The sequence below is a fragment of the Pyricularia oryzae genome, chromosome 7, assembly GCF_000002495.2.
Source record: "Pyricularia oryzae 70-15 chromosome 7, whole genome shotgun sequence".
In the NCBI taxonomy this organism is placed as follows: Eukaryota; Fungi; Ascomycota; class Sordariomycetes; order Magnaporthales; family Pyriculariaceae; genus Pyricularia; species Pyricularia oryzae.
This window is the reverse complement of record NC_017854.1, coordinates 2,382,437-2,402,212: the sequence shown is the minus strand read 5'-3', so window position 1 is coordinate 2,402,212 and position 19,776 is coordinate 2,382,437. Positions and strand designations below refer to the sequence as shown.

Here is a 19,776-nt window from a genome sequence, read left to right as displayed (position 1 = left end):
GGCGATTTCAAGGCCTACCATGACCGTTTCAACCACCAGGATGCAAACACCTCGTGTGCCTGGTGCTGGAAGCGGACCTCCCCTGAGCACCCGGTGCACTGCCGCTATTCGCGGGCGGTGTGGAGAAACTGGCCGTGGCCTAATAACGACCGGCCGGCCGGGCCGCCAAATCGCGCCCAACGCTGGAAATTCTTCCAGACAAGCTTCGGGCAACCGAAAAGCTTTGAGGCGTTTTCGATAGCCACCAACTACTTCAGCGCCCGCCCCAGAGCGGCCCGCCAGCGCCCCGCGCGCCACGAACGCACTTTACGCCTAGGGACACCGATCGTAAACGACTCGAACTCTGACGAGGAATAGACTTACTGCCTTTTCACCCACACTTCACGGCACAAGCCGTCAGACGAACCCTCCGTGCACCTTAGGCACGGGGTCGCGTCAGTGAACTAACCCCCTAAGCAGGACCGGGCCCGAACCCGGTCAGGCACGATCCGCCTCTGCCCTCCTTGTTTTCCCCCTGTGTAAATAAAGAAGATAGAACGCGCGCCGAGATACCCCTCGGGAGGTTGCTAACGGCCGGCTAACAAGCCGGGCCGAGCCCGGCGTTAACTAATACTACTACTACTACTACTACTACTTATATCAGACTATCAATATTACCAGCAGGATACCCAATCCTCTTCGTACCAAAGAAGAACGGAAAATTACGACTATGCGTGGACTACAAACAATTAAACGACATCACCATAAAGAATTGCTACCCACTCCCACTAATAGGAGAATTCCGAGATATGCTCTATTAAGCATAGTGGTTTACAACACTAGACCTCAAAGGAGCATATAACTTGATCCGCATAAAGGAAGGCGAAGAGTGGAAAACAGCGTTTCGCACCCGACGAGGACATTATAAATACCTAATAATGCCCTTCGGTCTTACCAACGCCCCAGCAACCTTCCAAACCATGATCAACCACGTTTTCAGGGAATGCCTAGACATTTTCGTCGTTGTCTACCTGGACGACATCCTTGTTTTTTCCAAGACGTTGGAAAAATACAAGCAACACGTTCACACAATTTTACAAAAACTGCAAAACGCTAAGCTCTTAGTTGAGCCCGAGAAATGTCTCTTTTACAGCAAGCAAGTTAATTTCCTAGGATATATTATCGCTTCTGGAGAAATTAGGATGGAGAAATCGAAAATCCAAGCGGTAAAGGAATGGCCTCAACCACAGAACGTAAGAGACGTTCGGGCATTTCTCGGATTCGTGAACTTTTACAGAAGGTTTATCAAGGGATACGGCGCGATTGCCACCCCATTGACCAACATGACCAAAAAAGACCTAGAATTCCAGTGGACGGAACAGACACAACAGGCCTTTGAACAGCTACGAGACGCAGTAGCCAGAGAACCAATCCTCAAAATACCAGACCCAACGAAACCTTTCGAAGTCGAGACCGACGCATCGGACTATGCGATCGGAGGACAACTCAGTCAGCGAAACGAAGAAGGACGGTTGCATCCTTGCGCCTTCTTTTCACAAAAACTACATGGACCAGAATTCAATTACCAGATTTACGACAAAGAGTTTATGGCCATTATTCGAGCATTTGAAGAATGGAAACCACAGTTATCCGGAACTAAACACGAGGTGTTAGTTTACACGGACCACAAAAACCTGACCCACTTTACCACTAGCAAAATGTTGAACAAACGACAAATCAGATGGTCAGAATTCCTGTCAAAATTCCATTTTAGGATCATCTACCGAAAAGGAACAGAAAACGGCAGGGCCGACGCCCTCAGCCGAAGACCAGATCACGAGAATATAGTGCCAAAGGAAACACGGGTTATTCTCACCATAGACGGAAACGGAAACCTTTTACCAGCACACCGGAGCCTTATGATAACAAATACGGTAACCACACCAGAAGAAATACGGAAGATCCACGGAAACAAAGCCCACGGACACCAAGGAATTTCCAAGATATGGAAACGGCTAAAACAGCATTACAATTTCAAAGGAATACGATAAAAAGTACGAGAAGCCATTAAGGACTGCGAACTTTGTGCCAAAAGCAAATCCGCAAGACATAGGCCTTACGGACTCCTATAACCCTTACCAGCCCCCAGCAAGGCATGGCAAACCATTACAATGGACTTCATCGTTAAATTACCTCCTTCGGAAGAACCACTCACTAAGACCAAGTACGACAGTATACTGGTTATAGTGGACAAGCTCACCAAATACGCCTACTTCCTACCATATAAAGAAAGCAGCAACGCCGAAGAAATCGCCTATATATTCCTACGAATGATTGTCAGCAATTACGGACTTCCAAAAAGCATTATTACAGACAGAGACAAGCTCTTCACATTAAGATTTTGGAAATCCCTGATGGAACAGCTAGGAACAGACCACAAACTATCCACAGCATTCCACCCACAGACGGACGGACAAACAGAGCGAGCCAACCAAACACTGGAACAATACCTAAGATGCTATGTGAACCACAAGCAAGACAATTGGGTACGGTTGTTACCCACAGCACAGTTCGCTTACAACAGCTCAGAAAACGAAAGTACCAAAACAACCCCGTTCTACGCCAACTATGGATTTAACCCTACAGCGTACGGAGAACCAAGAACCACGACTACGGCACCGCGAGCCGATAAACAAGCGAGCGAGTTACGACAATTACATAAAGAATTCCAGCAGGAATTAGAGTTCGTACGAGAAAGAATGATGAAATACGCCAATTAGCATCGGATGAAGGGACCATCCTTCAAGGAGGGAGATAACGTCTACCTCATTCGACGCAATATTAAAACACAACGACCTAACAGCAAACTCGATTTTAAGAAGCTTGGACCTTTTAAAATCAGCAAAAAAATCAGCGACACCAACTACAGACTGTCATTACCAGACACCATGAAAATTCACCCCACATTTCACGTATTATTACTGGAACCAGCACCATACGGCACCAGCACACAAAAAACGATCGAAATCGACGCAGAACAAACCTACGACGTTGAACGAATATTCGACCATAGACGAAACCACGGCAAAACAGAGTACCTTATTAAATGGGAAAACTATGGGCATGAAGAAAACACTTGGGAACCCCTTAACCACCTCCAGGATTGCCAGGAACCGCTCCGCCAGTACTATTAGGAGTTGGATCTGCGAGCAAGTCAGCCAAGAAAAAAAGGACGACCTAAGAAAGCACCACCTACCATTCCCAGAAATTAAGGGCCGACCAGGACTCGAAACCATACCACCAGACGAACCTACAAAAAAACGATCAATATGCAATACAAAACAAAAACACCAGAAAAACGACGTACCAACGGAATATTGCGCAAGAATATTCATCTCATCCAACAACGAAGGATTTAGAGGACCCATCGGGAAAGTCGAATCCCAGACAAAATTGGAATCCGGAAGAAGCGACTCCAAGGACACTTCAGGCAGGACCTCGGTTGATCGTCGACGCTCCTCCTGTTCCGCCTCCTTACGCTCCACCCGATCCAATTCCTCCAAGTCATCAATTCCGCGAGACACAGCTCGCATCATCTTTTCAAACCACAATTTCTTTTGTTTTCGCAGACGAAGCAACTTCGCCTGCTGCACATGGATCTGCTCCTCAAGCGCCTCGACCTCCGCATCCAACTTCGAGTGCTGACGACCAATGTGACGGATTTGAGCAGCGGACAGACCCAACACGTCACACCCAGAGCGATTGGAACGAACACACTCCACACAGCGAGCAGAATCCTGAGGAGATACCTGACAAGACGCTGCGCCTTTGGCACGGCAGGGACTGCAGGAAGGCATCTCAACGGTATCCGTCGACAACAGGGAAGAAAGAAGGGCGTGGCGACGTTCTGTCGACGAACGACCAGATTTTGGTTTGGCTACACGACTAGACATGGCGCAAGAGAGTTAGCCAGGAAGGAAGGAAAACCAGAACAGGGATCAAGGGAGTACGGACTACTTAAAGGCCAAAGGGACTTGGCCAAAGGAGAGGAGACCTGATGTTACGACCAGACAGTTGGGCCGGTACCAGGGAGGCCAGGTGGGGTCACACCCCTCCTGACGACACCCGCCCAGAGAAATCACCGACCGGCAGAAAGAGGATTACATAAGAAGGAATCACGTGACCTCACGTGATTGCCAAGAGAGTGATCTCAGGGATCATTGAGGGATCACAACAGATTAAGGGAAGTGATCTTTGCGATCTGTGACAGATCAGGAGAGATCACATTCGGAACATAGTCTATATAAGGCACGCTCATTACCATGTAGATAGATTCGATTCTAGGATTGCTTAGCAGCAATCAAACTCTAGTTAACCTCAATACTTACTTGAGGACGATTATAACTTCACCCCCAGTCATTGAGAACCCCAGTTACCCAGTCAGACGCTCGGTTGCTTCAACCCACTGTACTTTACCCTAAGAACAGGTTACCCCGATACCTTGATCGTAACAATGTAATCACAGTTTAGAAAATGCAATTCAAACTAAATACAACTTGAAAGAGCCGGCGCCAAACGTCAAATCGAGCTCACTAAACAATCTCTAACAATACCTCCTCCCTTGGGAAAGTAGGGCAAAGGCCCAACTCTCCAAGTATTGCAGCTTAAAGGACTTGATTTTCTCACCGCAACAGTTCAAGGTGGCGTCAAAATACGTGCTTCTCTGCGTTATGACGAGAGTGTAGGGAATTCGGCGCCAGGTGCTTTTGTATCCCTTGCCCTCGAGTTTCTTGCCATACTCTTTGACCTGAGCTGTGGTTAACGTGAACTTGATCGTGATTGATTCTTCGCCATCTGTAAAACAGCAAGACAAAAACAGCGGGTTAGCACTTTCACGGCTCAGTGTCCATCCTGCTTCAACTTGAACGCAGCCAGGATGTTTAAAAAAAGAAAATTTCCTACATTCGTTTCGTTTCGTTGGGGGACTGCCTCGATAAGACACCCTTAGCTTCAAATCGCAGTAGTGGGCGTCGTGTTTGCTTGCCAAGGGGGAGCAATGCAGCTTTTCGTCAAAGGGTATGGTCCGGTAGCCCTTGAGAACGACCTGCTTGTCGTCTTTGCACTTGTCCCTCTGTTACAGATTGTAGTCAGCGTGGGAGTTTTGAGCTTCGTTTTTGCCTGAGCACAGAAGCAGTAAAAAAAAAAAAAAACTTGGCAAATCTTACCCTCTGCAGCAGCCACTCCGTTTGGTTGAAAGCCACGCACTCGTCGTCCTCGGGGTGGGGATACCGGCGGAAAAAGTCCTCGAAGCGCAACCCAGTAAAGGGACTAAACAGCGGCACTCCGTAATCGGGCCTCGGCAGTGCTGGGGGCAGCGGGGGCAGCGGGGGCAACGGGGGGAGCAAGCATGGGCGATAATCTCGAGGGACTCTGCAAGGCTGCACCACTATGGGCTCCCGATCGACTGCTTCCCGACCTTAATGTTAGCGGACAAGGAGCATGCGAGTTGTGCCTGAACGATATACGTACGCTCCCTGAACCCAAACGGCGCATAGTCCGGTCGGTCTGTGACCGTCGCCATATCCATCCACAAGCAGGATTGCCTGTAGAACTCTTCTTCGACTGTTCTCCGGCCGAGGGCTTGCAGCATCGTCCTGACCTCTTGGACCTCTCGCACTCTGTCAAAGTACCTGCGGTCCGAATCCAGCAGGATCTTGACCCAGCGAAGAGACTCCTCCGCTACACATACTGTACACTGCCAATTGGTGCGGCATCCGGTGCTGTCGTACACAATGGTGGTTCGGACCTTGACGTCGTCGGCGTGGCGTGCAGCAGCGGCTCTGGGCCAGTCGTGGATGTGTCGATTGGACCTCTTGCCATGGTTGATGGCCAACAATACCCTGTTGTATCTGTGCCAACGATACCGAGATCAGCAGCGACCATATTGAGCTGTTTGCGATTTGCAAAATATAGATCGTTGCGCAAGGCAGTATAGTTTGCGAGGGGGTTTACCTAGATCCAAAGTCGATCGCAACAATGATTCCGTCCTCTCTTCTCGGCATTGCACTTGGTTGGAAATTATCGGTTTGTGGATGGTTTTACTGCTGGCTGCTTTGTGAACGCTCGGATCCTTCTGGGAGAACAACAATCACAGGGGTGTGGACATTATATAGTTGGCCAGAACCAAGAGACAATTAGCCAATTATTAAATGGCATCCCGAAACAAGCGATATGAAAATATGCATCTTATCCATCTTGCATTTACCATAGCGTCAGTAGACTATTCACTTGAACAGAGTGAAACAGTTGGCAAAAACCAGCGAACCATACAGTAACCTAGGGTACGTTTCTTTTTCACCGCTGGGGTTTTCCGGGGCACCAACCTCTAGCTTATTGCGGAGGAGACGCACAAGCCACGTGGGTTGTAGCGCGAAGGAATGGCCTACTGGGGGAAAACGAATGAGGCTGAGTTTGGGGTTTCGCACGCATGATTTGGTCTTCCCACGTCTGGTGCGCAGCCCAGTGGGCTTGGCGAGCTAAAAAATAAATGCACCGCGGACGGAACTTTTTGTACGCACCAAGCCTCAGCTCCAAAGGCTAGCAAACGCACACCCATACTTGCAATGGTTTCCCGTGACCACCAAAGGGGCTTTTTTGGGCTGCCTTTGATCTGTTTGAGGTTGCCCAGCTGGTGGTGCGTGCGACAATCTCTTATCTCGAACGCTTGCATATCAGAGACATGGACTTGAGATTGAGGGGGGGGGGGGGGGGGGCAGGAGTATTACATGTGAGTGGGGGACAGTGGCTGAAGCACCTTTTGCAGACAAAACGTGACCGCGATTCTTGTGTCAGAAGGCTAGACCTCGCCCCAGCCGCCTAGGGCTATGCGCCCAGCCCCGTACGACTGATATGTATCATGGTGACACGTCAGATGGATTATAGGATTTGTTACTTTTTCTTTTATTTTTCTTTTTTTTGCTTTTTTTCCCTGACTGCTGATGAGTGTGAATATGTGACCAGTATCAGGAGGCCGCAGCTGAGGGAACGTCCGTTGGCCGAGATAAGTTACAGAGGAGCACTTTTCTATATAGCAGGCCAGGTACTTTGAATTGCTAGAGACTGAGATCTTCTATCCAGCCAAAAGATATAGCAACCCTCAAACTATCTTTGAATCAATATTTCGCTATGAAGCTCCTACCTGGTGATTTACTCAAAGGTAAAGTTGAGGAATTACCCCCAGATTTTAGTCGCTCTTCGGGCAGAAAACTGACAAGATAAAAACTCTTCAGAGCAAGGCGGGGTGGACCGGGCCAGAGGGTGCGAGGAGATGGAATTGAGTCCTATAAATGAGCGCCTCTGTAATGCTTCACAATACTCCAACAAGAATGGGGCAACGCAGTGTATGAACGAGTATTGCGTGGTATTCAGAAACAAAGTTGATGCACGGCTGGAAGAAGTCAGTCAAGAATTCATCCGACTCAAAGAGAAAAATAGTCAACTTGAAGAGGAAATTCAGGAGCTCAACACGCGAAATCAACAACTACAAGCCGAGATTAATCGCTTGGCTCAACTGTATGGGAGGCAAGAAGAGGACGACCCCCGCCAGCTCGCAGTGAATCAACTCTTCAAAGACTTGCGGATATTGTTGAACAATCAAACTGCTAGCCAGAAGACCGAGAGCCAGCCCTGGTCGGATGATGCGTTTGAGTTATGCCGTGGGGTGCTCCCGGGCCGCCTCGTACGACATGCTCAGCCGGATGCCCAACTGCAAAGCTCTCGTCAGCCCGACGAGTCTTCAAATCCTCTCCCGGGGCCTTCTAGCAGTCACTCGCTCACTTGGGGCTGAGGGTAGAATGGGACATGCCAATATACAATATGGACTGTCAACTGCAAAACTTGGTAAGGCCGAACCTGAACTCCTTCCCCAATATCATGTTTGATTTCTTGTGCTAATCTAACCAGGAGTTGTGGATTTCAACAAAGACACCTTTCAGCCGACAGGCCAAACACGCGCTTAAGCATATTGAGCTGGGGGGAATGGCGCAGTGGTTAAGCGCCATGGCTGTTACTTGAGTAACGTAGGTTCGAATCCTGCTCCCTCCACCTCCTCCCCGCTTACCCGTGGCAAGGATAACCCGGCTGGCTATCGACAACAACCACCCGCCTGTGCCGTCGAGCCCACACTTGTTGGGAACTTCGTCTCCATGGCTACAAACGACCGACAGCTCCGCTGTTTGGACACAGGCCCCTCTCGATGAAGAGCCGTCAACTGCCGTCAGACGAATCCTCCGTGCGCCTGAAGGCACGGGGTCGCGTCAGTGAACAAACCTGTAAGCAGGACCGGGCACGAACCCGGTCAGGCTCGATTCGCTTCTATGCCCTTGTTTTCCGCTGTGTAAATAGAGAAAATAGAAAGCGCGCCGAGATACCCCTCGGGAGGTTGCTAACGGCCGGCTAATGAGCCGGGCCGAGCCCGGCGTTAAATAATACTACTACTACTACTACTACTAAGCATATTGAGCCTCTGGCTTTGGCTGAGTGATGCCGAAGAAATATCCAATTCACCGGCCATGCTCTTCAAAACGCGATGGCAATTTAAGCACGCCTGCCCAGGCAGAGCGCCAGCCGCATTCTGCGCCACTCGAGGCTTGGGGATTCTGGGAGGTTGTGTTTTTTCACCACTTTAGAAAGTCGCCATGCGCACCATTTTGGGCTTGACCAATTTAAATGTCCTGATTAGGTTCACCGACACAGTGTCAATTGCATTTTCTTAGTCTCCACCTCACATCCACCTTCAATATCAAGAACATCCGAACCCCCAACCGCCAGAGTGTCTCTGTCGTTCAGTAGTTGAGTTGGCCATCTGTGTATCAGAGAGGAAGTGAGGTTTTTTTGTTCGAAGGAGTGTGGAGGCTTATGCAAACTTGGCTAGCCCAAGGAGGGGAATGTTTGTTAGGTCATCTTGATACTTGAAAGGTTACCAACTTGCCAATAACGTTGCGTACCCCCTGTTCGGCACCCCCCCCTGTTCGGCACCCTGAAAATCTAACAACGAAATGCCTACTTTTATAAACTGATTTAAATATAAAATTATCAACGGACAAAAATACAATCGTTTTCACGCTTCTCCGGTTCATTAACCTCTTCTTCATCAGCTAAAGGTTCCAAATTTTCTATATCATTTTCCTGCAATCCAATAATGTTCTGTTTGTTAACCAAAAGCTCGTTTGGATCCGGAACCACCCTCCTCCTTTTAACCGGCCGTATTGCCTCCAGTTGTGCTTCCAATAAGCTGATTTTTTGCTGGGCGCTAGCCAAAAGGGTATCTTTGGCTTCGAAGCTTTTTTGGACTTTTGCAAATAAAAGACGTGAAGTAGCGTTGGTTTTGTTGGATTGGGAAAGTTTTTGCAGTTGAAGTCGGATATCTCGGGTCGTTTTAGGGGTTTTCCAAATAAGTAAAGACGGGTCGTTAATTTTTTGGGCTGGGCTTTCCGGTGTTTTATCCCTTTGCAAACCGTTGTTTTTATCTTTTATAACGTTGGCGTTGCTATTTTCTAACAAAAAAGGGCTTAAAAGTGGTTTAACCAAGTTTACCGGCCATAACCCCGTTGTACGCCAACCAGATTGAATGGTTTTTGCTATAAATGCTTTTAATCTGGCCTTTCGATAACAAAGTAGGAAATTTCGTTTTCCAATAACTGTTGAACAGCAAAATTGGCTAACAAATCCAAGTTGACGTCGATAAGCTTCTTTTAACGGCCCAAAAACCGATAGATCCAATGGTTGAAGAACGTGTGACGAATGAGGGGGTAAATATAGGAGTTGAATATTATTTTGCAAGCAAAGAAGCATAAATTCGTCCGTTATATGTGATCCATGGCCATCCAAAACTAATAACCGCTTTTCAGGGGTTAAAGGTTGGGTATACGGAATAAACACCTTTTTTAACCATTCGATAGCCGTTTGGTTATTTGTCCACCCGTTTTCGGTTGCATGAAATTGCCAATTATCGAAAGGGCTTAAATCCGTGGGAAACCATTGTTGTTGTACGTTTGATCCTTAAATATAACGAGGGGAGGGAGGGCAACGCCCGTAGCCGATATACATTCGATTATAGTCGTCCAACCACGCGTTCCGGGCTCTTTTCGTTGCAACGGCCGGATCCCGTTAAGCCCTAATACTAGGCCATTAGATCCTTTGCCTTCCATTATACCGGTTTCGTCCATATTCCAACGGTTTTCCGGTTTAATAGCGTTAATAACCGGGTTCGTAATATAAAGCCACCAAGATTTAATTACCTCCGTAGTAGCGCCATTAACCCGGGCGTTATCTATTCGACGGGGCCTTTGGGTTTTAAGGATTGGATAACGAGCCAAAAAACGAGTTATCCAACGTTTTCCAAGGCCTTTTGTCTCTCCGGCGGCTTGAAGAATTCGTTCGGCAAAAAAGCGTAATTCTTGATGCGTTGGCGGAAGCCCTAAAGCTGTTTGGGTAAGTACCCAATCAGCCAAATGCTTTTCCTGTTCCGTGGAAAGCCTTTGAAAAGGGCTTTGTGCTTTTTTATAAGGTTGAGAACCTTTAAGTCGACTTTGAAGTGTAGACCTAGGTATTCCCCATTTTCGGGAGGTTTTTGCAATTGGATTGCCATTATTGACGTCGTTAATTGCAGATATAAGCTGTTTTTCAGTATATTGCTTCATTGGAAAATGGAGAATTAAAATCAGAAAAAAGTAAATCCAAAAGTGACAGATTCATCGAGATATTTATAATAGAAGTTGGAGGATAAAAATAAAAGTGTTGTTATTTTTGGGTGCCGAACAGGGGGGGTGCCGAACAGGGGGTACGCAACGTTATGAGCTTCCAATGTCGACATGATTATATTCCCCCTCAAGCCCACACATTTCTCCAGTCCCCCCTGTGAACATCCTGCCTGCCTGGCAGCAGTCCTCACAGCCAATGTGTCCTCCCGCTGTGACTATAGCTGACAAAAAACTGATCGCGCCCTAAATTAGTCTGGGAATCATTGCAGTTTGGATTGGGGGCCGAGAGGACAATGGATGCGTGTGACAAAAAGGTGTGTTACTGCCATAAGATCAATGCTTTGACTCTCTCAAAGGTCCAAACTGATACGAAAACAATGCTCGGCGGTTCCTGCCCTCAATAGATCAATATCGTAGTGCTCCCAAAGAACATACAAGAACTTCCTGGATATGTCTCTGCAACACAGATCACGGCTTTGTAGGAAATCAATAGAACTATTGAATATCGTCTAACGTTGAGCTCCACATCTCCGACCCCCCTAAAGTCCGGCCCCTAAAAATATCTACTCAGCCACGTCAACCCTTTGTTTTATTTTATAAATATCTAGACGAATTTTTCACTTTAGAACTTGATTTTTGAAGATTCTTGCTCCAAACCTTCCAATGAAACAGTACACTGAAAATCAGCTTCTTGCTGCCATTTCTGACATAAGAAATGGCAAATCAGTTCACAAAACCTCGCAAAAATGGGGTATTCCTCGGAGTACCCTTCACGATCGTTTAAAGGGGGCCCAGTCAATTCAACAAGCGAAAAGATTTTGTCAAAGGCTTTCACAGGAGCAGGAAACCTATTTGGCAGATTGGGTACTTGCGCAGGCCGCGTTAGGCCTTCCGCCAACGCATCAAGAACTACGCTATTTTGCGGAACGAATTCTTCAGGCCGCCGGAGAAAGAAAAAGCCTTGGGAAACATTGGGTTAGCCGTTTTATAGCCCGATATCCAATTTTGAAAACCCAAAGACCCCGGCGAATAGAAAATGCCCGGGTTAATGGGGCTACAACCGAGGTAATTAAATCTTGGTGGTCCTATTTGAAAAATCCCGTTGTCGATACTATAAAACCGGCCAACCGTTGGAATATGGACGAAACAGGTATAATGGAAGGCAAAGGATCTAATGGCCTGGTGTTAGGGCGTAATAAAATCCGGCCATTACAGCGAAAAGAGCCTGGAACGCGGGGTTGGACGAGCATAATCGAATGTGTATCAGCTACGGGGGCTGTTATACCTCCCCTCGTTATATTTAAGGGGAAAAACGTACAGCAACAATGGTTTCCAGCTGATTTAAGTCCTTTCGATACCTGGCAATTTCATGCAACCGAAAACGGGTGGACAAATAATGAAACAGGTATCGAATGGTTAAAAAAGGTGTTTATTCCGTATACCCAACCTTTAACCCCTGAAAAGCGGTTATTAGTTCTGGATGGCCATGGATCACATATAACGGACGAATTTATGCTTCTTTGCTTGCAAAACAATATTCAACTCCTATATTTACCCCCTCATTCGTCACACGTTCTTCAACCGTTGGATTTATCGGTTTTTGGGCCGTTAAAGGAAGCTTATCGACGTCACCTGGGATTTGTAAACCAGTTTTGCTGTTCAACGGTTGTTGGGAAACGAAACTTTCTACTTTGCTATCGAAAAGCCAGATCAAAAGCATTTATAGCAAAAACCATTCAATCTGGTTGGCGTACGACGGGGTTATGGCCGGTGAACTTGGCAAAACCACTTTTAAACCCTTTTTTATTAGAAAATAGCAACGCCAACGTCGAAAAAGGTAAAAATAACGGCTTCCAAAGGGATAAAACACCGGAAAATCCAACCCAAAAAATTAACGACCAGTCTTTACTTATTTGGAAAACCCCTAAAACGACCCGAGATATTCGACTTCAACTACAGGAAATTTCCCGGTCCGAAAAAAGTAACGCCACTTCACGGCTTTTGTTTGCAAAAGTCCAAAAAAGCTTCGAAACCAAGGATATCTTATTGGCTGAAGCTCAGCAAAAAATCAGTTTGTTAAAAGCAAAATTGGAGGCGGTACGGCCGGTCAAAAGGAAAAGGGTGATTCCGGATCCCAACGAGCTTTTGGTCAGCAAAAAAAACGTTTATGAAGCACAGGAAAATAATAGGGACTGTTTAGAAGCTTTGAACGATGGAGAAGAGGTTAGCGAACCGGGAGAGCCTGACAATGATTGTATTATTGTGCGTTGATAGGTTTACATTTAAATCGGTTTATAAAAGGGGTATTTCGTCGTTACATTTTTCAAGGGGGCCGGACTTTAGGGGGGTCGGAGATGTGGAGCCCAACGTTATATAATAATATAACCGAAGGCAGGTAAATGGTCCGAAAAAAACACTCGCATCTCGCTCTTACCCACCTTGAACGACAACCGCTCTCAGCAGCTGCACGCATGATCCTGGACAATGGCCAAAGCCAAGTCCATTCTCAAAACTTCAACAAGGAAACTATTCCCGAGGGACTCCATCGCAATCCTGCTGGAGGTCAGCATCTTCACCAACGGCCACTTTCGCCTGCGCCTAGAGCCTGGCCACGGCAAGCAGAGAGGCACCATCAGAGGTACGGGTCTCGCTGTTCTTCACACCACTCAACGACAGCCATGCCGCTGACAGTCTGTATTCTGTCCCTTTGTTTCTGTTTTTTTTTTCCTTCTTTCTTTTCGCTAAAACACATCAACCACAGGAAGCATCTCGAACCGCCTCGGCAAGCACGAGTTCAGCTTTTGCAGGGAGGACATGCTCATCTATGACTTTGTGCAGGCTTTTCTGCACACCAGCGCCGCCGAGGTGACGAGCCCGCGGATCTTGGTCCCCGAGGAGAGGGTCGAGGTGCGGGATTATGTCAAGTGGTGCATGATCTTGGCCATGTACCGGCACGTGCGTGAGCCTTGTCTTGATGGTCATACGGCACCGACTTTGCGCCACATATTTCCCACACACGAGTGCTGACTCTTTATCTCGAAAACACAATACAGCAGGTCAAACTGGCCAACTACTGCCTGGTGTCGCTGCTGGCATTATATTTAGCCCTGGCGCTCATGTGGCTATATCGGTAGAATCTGGTAGTTGCCTACGACCATCTAAATAAACTAAGGAAGGGTATCACCGTCCGAGTATGCGTGAACGAATATTCCACATCAAAGTGCGCACGATCTTGAGAGACACCGAATAAATATGAGAGCTCCCTAGCTATTGCAAAGAGACGAGGAAAAAAAAGCACAACTGGATAGCTAGTTACATCTGCCGCGCCACATAATAGACGGCCCCCATCCTCCTCTTGCCGCTATAAACAAAAAAAAAAGAGAAACCACAATTTGCTCTCCAGAAGCCACTCGATGAAACATGATGCTTTGCTCTCATTTCTTGCCTTTGCCTCCAAGAATCTGTGCGGCACGAGCAGGCGGCTGCGGGTTGTTCTCCGCGTCGAGCGCCGCGGTGATCTTGTCCTGCTCGGCCTGCGATTGGCCCGGGTTGGCTTTGATGAGCGGCTCGGCGGCCTTGTTTTTGGCGGTGGCAGCCCCCGTTGCGGCTGCGGCCTGAGCATTATTCTTGTTCTTGTTCTTGTTCTTGTTTTTGTTCCTGTTCTTATTTCTGTTTTTGTTCCTGTTCTTCTTTTTGGGTTCGGGGGAACGCTTGCTGGGGTTATTTTCTGCGTCCAGCTCGGCCGTAATTTCGTCCTCCTCCTGCTGCGACTGCCCCGGGCTGGCCAAGATGCGCGGCTCGTCGTGCCTCCTCTGGTTCTGGTTCTCGATCGAGGGGGACCGCTTGCTCGGGTTATTCTCTGCGTCGAGCGCCGCGGTGATTTTGTCCTGTTCGGCCTGCGACTGGCCCGGGTTGGCTTTGATAAGCGGTTCGGCGGCCTTGTTCTTGGCGGCGGCCCCCGTTGCGGCAGCCGCCTGAGCATTATTCTTGTTCTTATTCTTGTTCTTGTTCCTGTTCTTATTTCTGTTTTTGTTCCTGTTCTTTTTTTTGGGCTCGGGGGACCGCTTGCTCGGGTTGTTCTGCTCCGCCTCCGACTGGCCCGAGGTGGCCCTGGTGGGCAGCCTGCTGAACTTGCCATTTCTGTCCTCGGGCGCCTTCTCGGCCGCCTTCTGCTGCGACTGTCCCGGCTTGGTCTTGACGAACGGGTCGCCGGACTTGCTCTTGTGCGGCGAGCGCCTCGCCACGGCTGTAGGCGCGCTGACGGACCGCCCCGTCACCGTCGGGTTGGTGCTGGCCAGCACGCCCACGTCGCGGCGCTTCCCGGCTCCACGCACCTGCCCGTCAGCCAGGACTGCGGGCAGGGCCAGGGAGAGGAGGGCGGCAATCTTTGTGATTTGCATGTTGATGAGAGGGGGGTGTGGATGAAATACGGCTATCAAAGTCAAAACGCTTGCAAAAAGGCACGTCCTGCGTGTAAAAGACTGAAAGGGGAAAAAAAAAGTCCGAGGATGAAACCTGGATTCTGTGCAGATGCCGGATGATAGAATAATCTCCTTTACGATCAATCTCGGAAGATGAGTTGTGGTTTATGTAGTCGGCCTCTATGCCGTCGCCACTCCCTATTTTGTTTTCCCCCCTGCTCATGTGTGGTCTATTTCATGGAAATGGCCATCCTTGGCGAAACATCACCACCCAGACAACTGTGACGCTTAATAGGATGCAGAGGTGGTTTGACAATGCAAGGCGAATTTCCCAATCTTGACTAGTCGAGTCATGCTTTTTCCGGGGTTGCAGTCCTACGACCCTCTCTTTTTACTTTTTACGTTGTTCTCTTATCACCAAATCCGTCCGCTTTACGCAGCGTTTCAGCGGAGCCTTTTTTTGTGTTGGTTGATCGACAGCACCACAAGCACGTGGATTATTCCCTTTCTAATTTTGGCCAAGGGTTGAAACAACTCTGAGAGGATTCCGGCTTCCACATTTGAAGTCCCTAGGAGAAAAGTCTGTCAGATTCCATCGACAACACGCCACTACGGGGCCTACAATCTACACAAGCTTTCTGCTCCCCATCGAATACAAGACAAGCTTCCGAGTCGGCTATTAATGGTATGATGAAATCACAGATCGATTGACCTGTCAGGCCCACAGCTAACCTCACCGCTACTTGGCACCAACCCACACGATCGCCCTCGGACTAATTGTAAGCAGTTACTACTAGAAGCTAGTAACGAACTCCAAAAGGGCTCTCTATCATGACGACAGTTTGCGAACTTCTACAATAATGCAAAAGCTGGTCTGGCCAGATTCTTTTGACCTGTGAAGCTCGGGGAAATGCTAGTCGTTCTTGGACTCGACGCAAAGTATATCTCCTTAATTTTTCAAAATATGTATGACCTACCGTGTGTGCTCAAGTACACGCAACACACTTGCGCAAGTATTATCAAATATGTCGTACTATATTGTTCATGCGATTCGTCACATATAAATGCTCTGGCGGGCCGAGCAGCCCTCGCCAATCTCGTGTCCGGCCGCATTGCTTGGGGAATGTGCATGTTTCACGCGCTGCCTGGTTTCGGCACCAACACTTCACATCTACCTAATTATAAATAATAAGGAAAACCACAAGAGGGGAATTCATACGCGCTACAATGCTCTGTTTTACAACCGCCGAAGAATTGGGGACATTTTTTGGGGGTTCGTGTTCGTTTCAAGCCCGACTATGTATATCCATTCGCCTATAAACAGACTCCGACCCCAAAAGGCAGGTATCTCCCAGCCAACCACAAACAAATCCCCACAAATACCTCATGCCAGAGAAATCCCGCCGCGGCGATTTTGTCCGGCATCCTCCGCAGGGTCACCTTGACCTCATCGTCCACGTCGGAAATCTAGAACCAGCCGAATAAGCATTGCTGCAATATGGGACGGATCTTGGGGCCATGACCGGCGTCGGGATCGCGTAAGCCTCGGAAATGGGGATGGCGGCCCGCTGGCAGCATTCAGCTGCGTGCACGGGCGCGATCTGCTGCGGGTGTCGATCGCAGATACCTTGTGCCCGCTCCGTGTTCTGGGTACTTTGGTCTTGGCGGTCGCGGCATTTGGACATTTTGGATCGCCACAAGGCTCTTGTCCCAATTGATGTTTACGCTCAGGACGAAGCTCATTATGATCTTGAGCAGTGCTTTGTAATGTGGGTCTTTTGAGCAGGAAACATGCTTGTGATATTCGCGCGACTGAGGCCTTTGAACACGGGCTTTTAGAGGGCCGATCAAGGTCTTGGAGACTCCATCCAGACTTGCCAACCCAACCCAGGGTGAGTCACGACCTGTATGTTCGCTAAGCATAGGGGTTAGAACCTATGGCCCTTTGTCACTCGATACCACTTGAATGCTCAACGAATTCAACCTCACCGGTTGTGCATGTGGGAAGGACGCTGCGAGGAAACGTGCACTTACGGGGAGAAACGCTTTGGTAGCAGGAGGGACCTTTGTCAGTTTTATGGAGAGTTGGCTCTCAAACTACATGACTTGTCGCTTTGCAATGCCATCTCGACGCAATACATAGTTGGCGATAAAGCCGATTTGCCTTTTCAATTATGGATTTACTAACAAGGCCGATCGACTTTTGCCAGCTTGCTATTATCCTCGAGTGCCGTTCACGTCTCACCATGACCCACCAGCGCTCTTGTGGAGAGTGGGCCCGCATCGTACAGCCGCCAAGTACTTGTCTCGAATACGAAATGGGGGGGGGGCAATGAAATCGGTACAAGGCCAACTAAACCAAGAATTGGAGGAGATGCTGTAAATGAAGTGAAAATATGGCAAGAATTTTGGAAAAATAAAAAGGAAAAAGCAACAGCCAAAAATGAGTGGGAACTCGAAAGTTCCTTGAAGGCTCTAGCCGCGGATTGAACGCGGGACCTCTCGCAAACGTGCTCAGGAGTTAGAATCATACCACTAGACCACCAGAGCCGATGAAAATCTTGAGGATGGTAGATTGATTTATCAAGACTTGGCTGCTACCCCTTCGGCGATAAAAAAAAGACAACGAGGACGACGGAACCCAGACGAAACTTTTTTCCACCAACAATTGCTAAGACTAAAGTATTTCGCGTGTAAGGCACTTTCTACGCGCGCGCCTGAATGAAAGCATAGAGGGGCTTCGTTTGTGCGGATTTCTTTTTTTTTCCCCGCTGTAACTTCGGGGTGAGGATGCGCAATAGCCGGGCGCAATATTCCGGTCCGGTATATGTGAGAACTCGGTATCGACAACCGCCTCGCGGAGTAGCTGTCTGGGCCTTCGGTGGTAGCAATAATGTTTGCTCCTTTGCTTCTCTTTTTCTTTATAGAGTTTTTTCAGGCAACAGTCGTTTGCGCGCCGTCAATTCGAGTTGATTGCTCACTAAAACCGAGATACGTGTATATGTATATTTTGCTTTGCTTCCAATTTTACCCAAATCCCATGGCGCTAGTGGTACAGATTCTCACGAAGCGCATTCACTTGGGCGAGAGCCAAAAGTCAAACCAATCCACAAAACTCCTGAAACTTTGCTTCTTTGCCCAGCTCTCGTAAGGGTCGCTAGGGTTCGGTTGCGTCTTGACCCCAACCCGCCCGTTAGTAAATCTAGGGCGAGAATAACGGAACTGGAGGAGGAATGACATACCGCAAACCCATGGCCAACATTGGCAAATATTTGCATGTTGAACTGTTTGCCACCCCCAGACAGGATCTCGATCGCCCTGCTCCGTTCCTTGGGCTCAAACAGTTCATCTATACTCGGAACCGACAAGAAGAAGGGTTCTGTTTGTCGTTATCATTTATGTTTCCGGGTCAGTCATTTCTGCGCCGATCCCCGTCCTAATATCTGTCTCAGAACCTGTCCGACTGACCATTGACTCCAAACACGTCACTCTCGTTGAGGAACGAAGGGTGCGCGACTGCTCCGACCTTGCATATGCCCTCGGCGGACAGCTGCCTGGCGACAAATCGGGCGCCCCAGCTAAGTCCTGTTAGCAACCTAGATCCTGTTCGAAAGCCCAACCCCGGTTTTTCTTGAAGAGGAGGGACATGAGTAACAAGATAACGACGCTCACCAGTATCCCACGCAGGCAAACTTGACATTCCCGTCCGTGCCGTATTTGGCCTTGACGTCCTGGACCCATCTCTTGGCGACCTCTTCAGAAGCACCAAGATGTTTGTCGACCCAAGCCTTGAAATCAAACGTTGGATCGGCCAACGGCGTCGACGAGTGTTTTCCTACGCCATCCTACCCGTTGCGTTTCCCATCCAGTTACCAATGTGAAACTGCAAAAAAGTGGCAGGGCAGGGCAGTAAAAGTAAAAGTAAAAGTAAACAAGTAGCTTTACCCCTAGAAAATAGTCGACACCAAGCGTCAGGTAGCCATGCTGTGCGAAGGCGTCCATCATCAGAAAGCTCTTTAGGTGCATGCCAAACGCATCCGGAAAGAAAAGGAGGACATTCCCGTTGGCCTTTTCGGGGGGCGGTCTCGCGATGTATGTGTCGACTCCCTCGATCTGCTCGACTGTACCAGTCGCCTCTCCGGTGTGGATGGCGCCGCCTTGGATGCAGCACAGGTCGGTCGGTTTCGCGAGTACCTTTTCCATGACTGATGTCTTGTTTTGGTATCCCAATTCACTTGGGGTTTTTTATATCACGTACGTTTTAATGATCAACGAGACGTTGGTGGTTTGTGGACAAGCCCCTCGAACTTGGTCTCAAGAGCTCAATATACAACTGACTCATCGGTTTTCTTGCCCAATGGATTCGTTGACCTTGTGCCCCGCGATTGAAATCCCCCTACTGAAATTTGCCGGGTACATCCGGCTCCAAAAATACCGGATGAAGAACCCAGCGACTCCATCTTTAGTGCAGCCGTTGAGCTAAACCTGTTTCGTAGCGCCCCAGTTAATGGCCTTGAGAAATATCATTTTATCTTGGTTACCTGCAATGAGTTTGTCAACAGGGTGTCTATCACATCTAGGCATGTGTTACGACCAGGGTCTGAGGGACCAACAAT

At 48.5% G+C, this 19,776-nt stretch overlaps 6 protein-coding genes, 1 non-coding gene and 1 pseudogene across 8 annotated transcripts; 3 read left to right on the top strand and 5 right to left on the bottom strand.

The window, feature by feature from the left end:
• Positions 1-4,582: 4,582 nt before the first annotated feature.
• MGG_12668 (uncharacterized protein) lies at positions 4,583-5,922 on the bottom strand (the record flags this gene model as incomplete). The annotated part of the gene is made up of 5 exons (XM_003721203.1): positions 4,583-4,833; positions 4,942-5,110; positions 5,205-5,443; positions 5,509-5,669; positions 5,729-5,922. The coding sequence occupies 5 exons, from the start codon at positions 5,920-5,922 to the stop codon at positions 4,583-4,585; spliced, it is 1,014 nt and encodes a 337-aa protein (XP_003721251.1).
• A 1,242-nt stretch (positions 5,923-7,164) lies between these two features.
• Positions 7,165-7,825, top strand: MGG_15035 (uncharacterized protein; the record flags this gene model as incomplete). The annotated part of the gene is made up of 2 exons (XM_003721202.1): positions 7,165-7,195; positions 7,269-7,825. 2 exons carry the CDS (start codon positions 7,165-7,167, stop codon positions 7,823-7,825), a joined length of 588 nt encoding a protein of 195 aa, XP_003721250.1.
• A 185-nt stretch (positions 7,826-8,010) lies between these two features.
• MGG_20306 lies at positions 8,011-8,082 on the top strand (annotated as a pseudogene). Its single transcript has one exon. The product of its transcript is annotated as a tRNA-OTHER (tRNA).
• Positions 8,083-13,223: 5,141 nt separating this feature from the next.
• MGG_02556 (uncharacterized protein) lies at positions 13,224-13,766 on the top strand (the record flags this gene model as incomplete). The annotated part of the gene is made up of 2 exons (XM_003721201.1): positions 13,224-13,377; positions 13,501-13,766. The coding sequence occupies 2 exons, from the start codon at positions 13,224-13,226 to the stop codon at positions 13,764-13,766; spliced, it is 420 nt and encodes a 139-aa protein (XP_003721249.1).
• A 297-nt stretch (positions 13,767-14,063) lies between these two features.
• MGG_02557 (uncharacterized protein) lies at positions 14,064-15,139 on the bottom strand (the record flags this gene model as incomplete). Its single annotated transcript, XM_003721200.1, has 1 exon — positions 14,064-15,139. One exon carries the CDS (start codon positions 15,137-15,139, stop codon positions 14,174-14,176), a length of 966 nt encoding a protein of 321 aa, XP_003721248.1. The 3' UTR covers positions 14,064-14,173.
• A 1,599-nt stretch (positions 15,140-16,738) lies between these two features.
• On the bottom strand, positions 16,739-17,444 carry MGG_18031 (uncharacterized protein; the record flags this gene model as incomplete). The annotated part of the gene is made up of 3 exons (XM_003721199.1): positions 16,739-17,064; positions 17,195-17,224; positions 17,345-17,444. 3 exons carry the CDS (start codon positions 17,442-17,444, stop codon positions 16,739-16,741), a joined length of 456 nt encoding a protein of 151 aa, XP_003721247.1.
• Positions 17,445-17,631: 187 nt separating this feature from the next.
• MGG_20305 lies at positions 17,632-17,710 on the bottom strand. The gene has a single exon. It is a non-coding gene; the product is annotated as a tRNA-Gln (tRNA).
• A 399-nt stretch (positions 17,711-18,109) lies between these two features.
• On the bottom strand, positions 18,110-19,535 carry MGG_12664 (uncharacterized protein). Its single transcript, XM_003721198.1, has 5 exons — positions 19,106-19,535; positions 18,833-19,005; positions 18,629-18,738; positions 18,403-18,539; positions 18,110-18,334 (listed from the first exon to the last, which is right to left on the bottom strand). The coding sequence occupies exons 1-5, from the start codon at positions 19,361-19,363 to the stop codon at positions 18,236-18,238; spliced, it is 777 nt and encodes a 258-aa protein (XP_003721246.1). The 5' UTR covers positions 19,364-19,535; the 3' UTR covers positions 18,110-18,235.
• Between the last annotated feature and the right edge of the window lie 241 nt (positions 19,536-19,776).

What these genes read in the sequence shown, in the direction of transcription:
- MGG_12664 (XM_003721198.1), bottom strand. Translation starts at nt 19,363, where the DNA reads ATGGAAAAGGTACTCGCGAAACCGACCGACCTGTGCTGCATCCAAGGC. An exon ending in TTTGCCTGCGTGGGATACTG is followed by an intron (nt 18,739 to 18,832) that starts GTGAGCGTCGTT and finishes AACAGGACTTAG; the next exon opens with CTGGGGCGCCCGATTTGTCG. An exon ending in TGACGTGTTTGGAGTCAATG is followed by an intron (nt 18,540 to 18,628) that starts GTCAGTCGGACA and finishes AACGACAAACAG; the next exon opens with AACCCTTCTTCTTGTCGGTT.